Source organism: Suncus etruscus, chromosome 4, assembly GCF_024139225.1.
Source record: "Suncus etruscus isolate mSunEtr1 chromosome 4, mSunEtr1.pri.cur, whole genome shotgun sequence".
Taxonomy (NCBI): Eukaryota; Metazoa; Chordata; class Mammalia; order Eulipotyphla; family Soricidae; genus Suncus; species Suncus etruscus.
Window position 1 is genome coordinate 5,123,001 of NC_064851.1, and position 10,124 is coordinate 5,133,124.

The 10,124-nt window shown below is 54.6% G+C and overlaps 1 protein-coding gene across 1 annotated transcript in view; it reads right to left on the bottom strand.

The window, feature by feature from the left end:
* Positions 1-1,968: 1,968 nt before the first annotated feature.
* IL2RB (interleukin 2 receptor subunit beta) overlaps positions 1,969-10,124 on the bottom strand; it is a 10,412-nt gene continuing 2,256 nt past the window's right edge. Inside the window, exons 5-11 of the mRNA XM_049772464.1 lie at positions 8,888-9,039; positions 8,754-8,814; positions 5,876-6,040; positions 5,313-5,339; positions 5,080-5,200; positions 3,713-3,797; positions 1,969-2,670 (exon numbers count right to left, since the gene is read on the bottom strand). Of these exons, the coding sequence (XP_049628421.1) occupies positions 1,969-2,670; positions 3,713-3,797; positions 5,080-5,200; positions 5,313-5,339; positions 5,876-6,040; positions 8,754-8,814; positions 8,888-9,039 (1,313 nt within the window). The remainder of the gene's footprint in view (positions 2,671-3,712; positions 3,798-5,079; positions 5,201-5,312; positions 5,340-5,875; positions 6,041-8,753; positions 8,815-8,887; positions 9,040-10,124) is intronic.

Here is a 10,124-nt window from a genome sequence, read left to right on the forward strand (position 1 = left end):
CAGGTTGAAAAGGGGAAGGAAGGAAGGAAGGAAGGAAGGAAGGAAGGAAGGAAGGAAGGAAGGAAGGAAGGAAGGAAGGAAGGAAGGAAGGAAGGAAGGAAGGGAGGGAGGGAGGGGAGGGAGGGAGGGAGGGAGGGAGGGAGGAAGGCAGGGAGGGAGGGAGGGAGGGAGGGAGGGAGGAAGGCAGGGAGGGAGGGAGGGAGGGAGGGAGGGAGGGAGGAGGAAGAAGAAAGGAAGCAAGCTTCCTCTTTCTCTGAGCTCAAATGCCTTAAAATAACATGATTGGCTTGCTCAGGTCTGGCCCCCTGACTGGTGAGCTCTTCTATTCTAAGCCACTTCATTGGCTGCAGACCAGCCCATGGGAGCCTTAATGTTAAGTGGCCTATCAGCTACCAGCCAGGATGATAAAAGCAGACCCTGTAGCTTCCAGCCAGTCGATCCCTTCCATGGCAGCCCTGGCCTCTGTAAGGAGGAAGACGCCTGGAATTGTGAGCACTGCCAGGGGGGTGGGGGGAGTGGGAGGGTGGTGGGGAGTAGTCAGAAGAAGGGATCAAGTAGGTTGGAAACCAGAGAATGTCTCTCTGGTCCCAGAGGACCCAGAGGTGCTGGTGAGGGTGGGTGATGGCTGCTGTAGCAAGCAGCCTTCTGAACCCTTGTGTCCATGGGAAAGATATGGTCATTGTGCACTATTTGGGGGGGGGGTTGGGCCACACCCGGTGATGCTCAGGGGTTACTCCTGGTTATGCACTCCGAAATCGCTCCTGGCTTGGGGGACCACATGGGACACCAGGGGATCGAATCGAAATCCATCCTAGGTTAATGTGTGCAAGACAGATGTCCTACAGCTTGTGCCACCAACCTGGGCCCTGCTTTTCTTTTTTTCTTTTTTTGTTTTTGTTTTTGGGCCACACCCGTTTGAAGCTCAGGGGTTACTCCTGGCTATGTGCTCAGAAATCACCCTTGGCTTGGGGGGACCATATGGGACACCGGGGGATCGAACCATGGTCCATCCGCTTGCAAGGCAGACACCTAACCTGTAGCGCCACCTTCCCGGCCCCTGCTTGTCTTTTTTTCATTGTCCACTTTACGGGGGCATCTGTCTACACCGGAGCCATGACGTTGCAGACACAGATTCCAGAAGTTAGCTCTCATGGGGACCAGGAGGAGGTGACCGGGCCTTTTAGTTCATCTCCCGTGCCAGTCTGTCTCACTGAATCTCCAAGTTGGGGTGTCTTGACAGTATCTCCATCTAGGCAAAGCAGAGCCCACCTTGGAAGGAGGATGGAGTTGCGCCCTGCAGGGTGAGGAGTGAGCCCTGCAGAACCCCAGAACAGCGTGTGCTCAGGAGGGGCATAAAGAAACCCTAGCAGCTTGGAAGGACCCTCGGAAGGTTCCAGAAAGGGATGGTCGCATGTGAGATTAGAGGGAGAAGCCAGACGGTGGGTAGGGTGCCATAGCATCCTTGACCAAGGGGGTTGTAGAACCGGGTCTGTGTTTTTGGGGGAAAAAAAAAAACTGGTCAGGAAGGGGCAAGGCTGGAGCAGAACGAGAGGAGGTTGAGGTGAGGATTCCAAGAGAAGCCCCCAAAAATGTCCTTGAAGAGTGAAATAAGGACTGGAGGGAGAGGAGGCCCCTGTGCCAAGAGCCAGGGACCTGCCCATTGTGGCTCTGATTTAGACTTCTTTTTGTTTTGGAACCATACCCAGAGATACTCAGGGGTTACTCCTGGCTCTGCACTCTGAAATCGCACCTGGCAGGCCCGGGGGACCATATGGGATGTCGGGGATCAAACTCGAGGTAGGTCTCAGGTCAGCTGCATGCAAGACAAATATCCTACCGCTGTATTCACTCCAGCCACTGGCTTAGACTTTAGGATAAGGGAACAGCACGGAAGTGATACTGAAGTGTGCTGGGGACCTCGGGGGTACGTGCCCTAGTCAGCTGACCCCCCCCCCAGACCTGTCTTGTTTATACCGAGTAAACCGGCTCCTGATTCTGAAGTTCTTGGAGGGACAGATAGGCATCAGGGTTCAAGGGCAGGCAGGAGATGGGGGGCTTGACCTGGCCTGACCCGGGGACACTGGCCCAGGGCAAGCAGGTCCTCTCTTCGGATCTTAGGCCAGTGGTCACATCTCCTCCCACATCCCCCAGATTAGGGTCCAGGGCCAGCTGCACTGTACCAGGGACTCCTGAGCTGGGGTGCTCACGGGGATATGGGGTGTCATCTACACAGTCTCTTGAGACTGTGCTGAGGGGAGCTGGCACTCCTGGGAGTCCCGGGAAGAGCAGCATATCATCCCCCGGGGGAAAGGTGCAGTAATCCGCTCCTGGCAGTGTGGATGGGGCCAGGAAGAGAGGGGTCCCAGGGACCTCAGGGGTTCCTAGCTCCTCCTCGCTGGGCTCCTCTTCGCAAGGGTCATAGGTGAAATAGACCTGGCAGGCCTCGATCTCCAGCGTGTCGGGTAAATGGAAGAAGAAATAGCCTTGATTGGTGAAGCAGCTGCTGAGCGAGTGGCCGCTGGGCGAGGGCGAGGCCGGGTCTTTGCCCTGTTGGCGCCACAGCAGCTTGGTGGCCTTGCTGTCCCTGTCCAGCACCTCCAGGGGGGAGATCTCGGTGGCCGGGCCGCTGGGGCCAAAGGCAGAGGAGGGGAAGGGCGAGGAGAGCCACTTCTGCAGGGAGAAAGAGGCAGCAGAGGGGCCACCATGGTCACTTTAATTGTCTCAACAGGAGATCTCTGCGATTGCATCCCTCATCTCACTCAGCCCAGTTCCCCGCTGGGTCTTCCTGGCTTCAATTGGTGGGGCAGGAAAGTGTTGATTCAATGTGGAACTTTTTTATTGCTTGTTTTGGGGCCACACCCGAAGGCACTCAGGGGTCACTCCTGGCTCTGTGCTCAGGAATCACTCCTGGCAGGCTCGGGGGACCATATGGGATGCCGGGGATCGATGCCTGAGTCCTTCTCGGGTTCACCAAATGCAAGGCAAACGCCCTACAGCTGTGCTATCGCTCTGTCCCTCAGTGTCGAACTTTTTTGTGAGCCCCTGTTTGGAAGCTTGGGCAGCAGCGCTAGGTACCAGAGTTCCACTAAAGCTAGACTGTCTGGTCTGGCATGCATGTGGAGGTATAGGGATCAGTTGCATCCCCACAACACCCCCAAAGGGTCTTTCTTGCACCTCTTGCTCCTATGACAAGGCTCTGGGTCTGAGCCTACACTTGGGCTACTGAGGGAAATCTCCAGGCAGAGAGGGAGATGTACATGCAGATGGTCCCAGATTCATGGCTCCTTAGTGCTCCCTCCAGGGTGAGAGGAGAGTCAGGTCTCTACCCACAGCCTCAGTGCTGGGGAAGAGGAGGCTGGAGTTTGTAAGCGATGAGTTGATAATGGACTGCCAACTCCCTGATGACACACAGGGGCTGGCCTGGGACTTGGGCAGGGTGGACACGATCTACACTCAGGACTTCGGGGACAGTGCTCCAGGAGCACAGGGGCTCTGGAGTCCCACCTGGGACAGCAGCTTCCTGTGTACTGGGCCAGGAAGTCACAGTGGGGGTGGGGGACAGGGAGCTGACACTGAAGGGGCTATGCTAGCCCAAGGTCACACCATCAGGAAGTGGTGGGCACAGAATGAGAATCTAGGCCCCCCCTCTCTCCCCCTTGTCCCCCCCACATCCCCTCTCCGTCCTGCCCCATCCCCCTTCCCATAATCCCACCTGGAAATCTTCTCCATGCTCCGAGCTAAACTGGGCAAAGTACTCCGAGGGGTCCGGGATGTGGCATTTCACGATTTTCTTCAGCCTGAATAGGGTTGAAGGAGGGAGCACAGAACTGTTGGCAGGGGGAGGCGTGTACACACACACACACACACACACACACACACACACACACACACACCCTGCTGGCTTACAAGTACCAGACATGATTTTGGGCCACCCAGCAGTGCTTAGGAGTTACTCCCACCTCAGTGCTCAAGGAAGGAGCACCCAAAATTGCTGGATCATGAGACTACTTGATGGTGCTGGGGTGGAACAAGCCTGTGGCTGAGTCATCTCTGGCCCCTGCATGCTCTGGCAACCCTGACAGAGATGGGGGGGGGCTCCCTAGAGGGGTGCAAATAAGGAGACAGATGGGACAGAGCATGCAGCAGCATCCTTGCTCCACACAGGCAAGTGCACCCCAGAGAAGGCTGTGAGGGGCGAGAAGGACTGGAAGCAGATTGTGGGGGGACATCTGGAGCAAAATGGGATGGAGTGGGATGGGGGCAACAGAGAGATCGGCTAGGAACTTCCTCATGGGGACAGGCATGGATGGTAGCTCAGGCTCTGAACTGCTCCAGGGTATCTAAATCCTGGGGTTTGCACTGATCTGCAGGGGCAATAGAGTGATGCCTGGGTGGCCCCAAAAGACCCATAATGACAACCCCAAAGTCCAGACTCTGGCCAGACTCAGGGATTCCAGCCACACCAATCTCCCTGAGCTCTCATTTCTCTCATCTGTTTTCTTTTGTTTGTTCTGTTTTGGGCTCACACCCAACAGTGCTCAGGGCTGACTCCTGGCTCTGTGCTCAGGAATCACTCCTGGCGGTGCTCCAGGGACCCTATGGGATGCCATGATCAAACTCGGGTCTGCGTTTGCCAAGCAAGCGCCCTCCCTGCTGTGCTATTGCTCCAGCCTTGAGCTCTCATTTCTAAAAGGTCCTGCCCTCACTTCTGTCCTGGTTTGGGACATGCGCCCCATCTCTGCCCAAAGGCTTCTGCTTAGGGAGGTGCCACTGTCCTGGCAGCCCCAGAGGCTCCTCTTCCCATCATCTGGTTCCTCCCTGCCTTCAAAGCACCTTGAAAGCATATGGTCTGATGTGCTAGAAGCTTAGAGCTGCCCTCCCAAGTTCCTAGGGGCCCTCACACTTTGTCTGAGTGATCCCCAATCTCAGACAGGCCTCCCTCGGGCTGAACTGTTGGGGGTCCACTTGCAAGGTGGGTCCCAGGAAAAGGCCAAAGAGGGGGAACTGTGTCAAGAGCGTAAGAGTGTTGCAGTGGAGAACTTTGACCCCAGAGGGGCGCAGAGGTGAACAGACACTTACCAGGATCCAATACGTCCATTGGCGACCAGGAAGTAAGCCAGGATGACAAAGCTCAGGGTCCCCATGATGCTGCTGATGAGGGTATAGACCCAGGTAAAGGGCTGGGTTGGCCTGGCGGAAGCTGCAGAAAGAAGGGAGACAGCCCGGGCCCGCTCAGCCACCGCCAGCACCCCACCTCATCCTGGTCCTGTCTGCTGTGCTCGCAACTGGCTGTGGGCACTGTCTGCCCTCACCAGAGTTCCCACTCTGCAGGCAGGACACTGAGGCAGAGGGAGAAATAGCTCTGGAGAAACTGGGGCTAAATTTGGGGGAGGGAGCCAAAGCCCCTTTCTCAGTGAGCTCCTGTAGTCAAATGGACCTGTCTTATCGGGGAGCTGGTGACCTTTCCCATACCTGACCCCTACACCCCATATCTAACTCCTTTCCAGACCCCCCTCACCTCATCCATACCCCTTTTTGAGCCCCTCACACTCCATCCCTACCTCCTTCCTGGACTCCTGCACTCTTTCCCTATACCCCCTTCTCAGACTCCCAACTCCCCATCCCTCCCCCCTTCTAAGCCCCTCACACCTCACCCCTACCCCCTTCCCAGACTCCCACCTCCCCATCCCTACCCCCTTTTAAGCCCCTCACACCCCATTCCTTCCCCCTTCTCAGAGTCCCACCTCCCCATTCCTACCCCCATTCATAGTCCCTTATACCCCATCCCTTCCCTCTTCCCAGACTCCCAAGTTCCCACCCCTTCCCCTCTTCTAAGCCCCTCACACCCCCATCCCTATCCCCTTCCCAGCCTCACCATCTGGCAATGTTCTGAAGATGAGAGTCTCACTCCAGGGGCTCCAGACTGAGTGCTGCCCACGCTGAGGCCTTGCCCGTACTTGCAGCTCATAGGAGGTATCAGGAACCAGGTTCTCCAGACAGATCCATGCCTGGTTCTGCTTCAAGATCATCAGGGGGTGTCCTGGGCAGAGATGAGACATCAGATGAGCCCCCCCCCACTGTCTTGCAGCGGCGCAAGGCTGTGCCCGCCTCCCTCCCTCCCATCCAGCCACATGGTCGCTGGAACTGGCCATCAGAGCCACACCTCACTCTTCACCCACATCCTTGACAGCCAGTCCAACAGGCTGTACCCCACTTTTCTCTTCTCCTGTCCCCCAATTTTGCTACTTCTCAGATCCTTCCCTGCTGGGTCTCTGTGCTCATCTGACATCTGCAGGCAGCAGGTTGGCATATTCTTCCCCTATCTGCCCGAAGCTGTCACTTGGCTATGGGTTTCCCAGACATACAAGGTCTTTGCTGCTGCCTGCAAATCTCTCCCCCAGGCTGCTCTGGCTCAGTTTACTTTTTGTTTGTTTGTTTGTTTTGTTTGTTTGTTTTTGGGCCAAATCTGTTGACGCTCAGGAGTTACTCCCTGGCTATGTGCTCAGGAATTGCTCCTGGCTTGGGGGGGACCATATGGGACACCAGGGAATTTGAACCGTGGTCTGTCCTAGGTAGACACTTGCAAGGCAGATGTCTTACCTCTAGCACCACCACTCCAGCCCTCTCTGGCTCAGTTTCTTCCAGGCCTTTTCTCCAGCTGTTTCCAGCTGTGCCCTCAATACCCAGAGTCATAAGACCCAGGTCCCAGGAGCGATAGCACAGTGGGTAGAGAGTTTGCCTTGTATGTGGCTGACCTGTGACTGACCCAGGTTAGATCCCTGGCGTCTCATATGGGTCCCCCTGAGCCTACCAGGAATGATTTCTGAGTGACAAAGCCAGGAATAGCCCCTGAGTGCCGCTGCCAGGTGTGACCCCCAAGAAAAAAAGAAAGAAAAAAAGAGCCCGGTCCCAGGCCCTTTGGGGTGCCTTTGCCCCTTTCCTTCTTTTTACTGCAGTGATGGAGAGGCACACCCAGCAGTGCTCAGGAGCTACTCCTGCCTCTGTGCTCAGGAGTGACCCCCTAGTGGGACTTGAGGGGGCCACATGGGGTGCCAGGGATTAAACTCGGGAGCATTACAGCCACCTCATACAAGGCAAATTCTTATCCCTCTCGGGCCTGCTGTTCTGTCTTTTCTCTTCTATTTCCCCCTGGCAGAGCTCAAGGGACCATGGGGGGAGGGGATTTACCAAGAACTGATCCCAGATTTGACAGGTGTCAAGAGTGTCAAGTGACAGTGTCACCTGTCCAGCATCCACCTTCTATCTCTTCATAGCACTGATCCATATCAGTCAATATCTGGCAATTCTCTGCATTTCCCAAGTCACCACCCCTACCCCCTGCCCCAAGTAGGTTTCTTTGAGAAAGCACCAGAAATGGCTTGATGGGCTCCTCACCTCTCCTGCCAGCTTCCAGCACATAATAGATGCTCAGGAAAACTTTAGTGAGCAAGGAAATGCTGGAGAAAGGTGAAGAGACCTGCAAGATACCCATCTGAGAGTAATGTATCTCAAACTACCATGCAATAAAGAGGGGAAAATGTCTGCCATCGAGGCAACAGGACATTGGTGGAAGGGAAGTGGGCACTGGTAAAGGGATAGATCATGGAACATTATAAGAATGAAACTCAATCACAATTTCTGAGCCTGCCAGGTGTCATTTCTGAGCACGGAACCAGGAGTAACCTCTGAATGCTGCTGGGTCTGGCCCAAACAAACAAACAACTTTCTAAGTTTGCATCTCATGGGAATTTTTTTATATAAATTAAAAATAAAAATAAAAAACACATACAAGCAGATTTTAAAAAGTAAGTGCCTTGGGGCCAAAGCAATAGCACAGTGAGGAGGGCTTTTGTCCTGGGTTCAATCCCAGTATCCCATTTGTTCTTCGAGTCTGCCAAGAGTAAATTCTGAATGCAGAGCCAGGAGTAACCCCTGAGACTCACCAGGTGTGGCCCCAAACCAGACAAACATACAAAAATAAAAGGAAGCCCTAAGGAGCTAGAGAGATGGCATAGTGAGGAATTTGCTGCCTTGCAAGGGGGGAAACCAGGTTTGATCCCTAGCCATCCACATGATTCCCAGCAACCCATATGATCTACTGAAGCCTTATCTCCCACCCTTTCTCCCTAGGTAACTTGACCTTACCTGCAAGACCTCGCCCATTCCTGGGAGGGGTCTTGGAAAAGGTAGATAAGGTACGGACCAGAGGGGATTAGGGCTTTTGGCTGGCTCTGGTGCTTCTGGTTTTTGGCCAGCAAGGAGGTGAAAGGGAAGATGGCTGAAAGGAGTTAAGAGGCAGGGCTAGCTAAGAATGGCTGAATGCTTGAAAGGTTATGATATAGACCACACATGTGGTGGATAGGGATGAATAAAGCTGATGCTTCCTGATGCCTGTCTCTGGATGAGTGATTCCGCCGTTCACCTAAACCTGGGACCCGCCGGCTGGATGGGGGTTGCGGAGCCACGTGGCCTGGGATGGCAGAGAGAAATCCACCTCCATCCATCTCCATCCACCACCATCCTTAATTATTTAATGCAACAATCTACCAGAGTTTGTTGGAAGTGATTTCTGAGGCACAGAGTCAGGAGTAAGCCCTGAGCACTGCTGGGTGGTTCCTTTCCACCCACCCTCCAAAAAAATCAGTTCAAGAACTAGCACAAACTGGCCCTTGAGGACCAAGATGGGGAGTTGAACTGTGAGAAAGTGACTTCTCTCCTCCACCATCTCCCAGGGAGGAAGATGTGAACCTCACCCTGGGATACAGCCCCTGGGGGACCCCCTGCAGTTCTGGGGCACAGAGAGAGCTGGTAGAGCTGCCAAGGGGCACTGAGGAGCAGGAACACAGAGGAGGGAGACCCAAGAGGTGGGGCAGAGCCAAGCACTCACCTCCCACTTCTGCTTTGGTGTCCTGCTCTGCACTTGGAATTCCAGGCAGCCTTGGAAGTAGTGGGAGTAGTAGGGGAGACCCCAGGTGATGTTGCTGCACAGAGGCGGCTCCCGGAGGGTCACATGGAGAGAGTTGGGGGCAAACAGGCGAACTGGAGGCAGGAAGAGAGGAAGGAAGCTTGGGGTGACTGCAGTCAGTCCAACGGAGACTGGAGGTGGAGAAGCAGTCTCACCTCTGCAGTTGCTCCTGTCTCTCTTCTCCTCTCCCTTCCCATTCCCTCTCCTCCCTCTTTTTCTCCCAGCATGCCCCTCTCCAGTGGCTACTCCAAAAAAGCCCCTCTCTCAGAAGGCCTCCCTGACCATTCCCATGCAGTCACCTATTATATTTGTTCCTTAGCCCTCTGCTAATCAGTGTTTTTTGTGGATTCTTTTTTGTGGGTGCCTGTTTTGTCTGGGAGTCTCAGCTGAGAGTCTATTGAGGGCAGAGGCCTGATTTGCTGGGCTCTTGAATCCCCTATATGTCCTGGAAGAGGTACTTGATTCTCTCTCTGCTGAATGAATGAGCTAATGAATGAATGAGTACATGGACCCATCATTTGGGTCTTATATAAGATGGGACAACTCTGGGGGTTCGCTGGCTCTGGGGGGTGGGTTAAGACAGGTTCCCAGGGGAGCTGGTGTGGAGCCGTTTCTGTCTCAATTCAAGGACTCCTAACATGGCCTCACTCCTGGACCCCGTGACCTCACTTTACAGATGAGTAAACTGAGGCTCAGGTATGCGCTAAACCACCTGCAAGTGGGGTCACAACCCTGCTTAGATTCCTGCCCGGGGTGTCACTCTCTGACTTGTCTCTTCCCTAAACTCAGTGTGTGTGTAGGGGGGGGGGGCAACACTCAATCCACAAACTTTACCAGAGTGCCACTCAAATGGGGCCTGGTGCTGGGCACTCAGAATGGAAATGTGGGGAGACTCACTGCAGGGAGCTCACAGCCCAAAGAGGGAGACTTTTCCCACCTTGGTCCCAATCATCAGACAGTGACCACTCAAAAGCAGAGGCATAAAGATTCTGAGAAAGCCCATGAAGACTTCTTGGAAGAGGTGACCGTGGACAGAGTAAGTGGGAATGTCCCTTGGACAGCACTAGAACATGTAGTGGTGCAGGTAAGGACATGGATGGACATGGCAGAGCTGGGCTTCCTGTTAGATGTGTATGAAAACTGAGAGACAAGAGCGGGG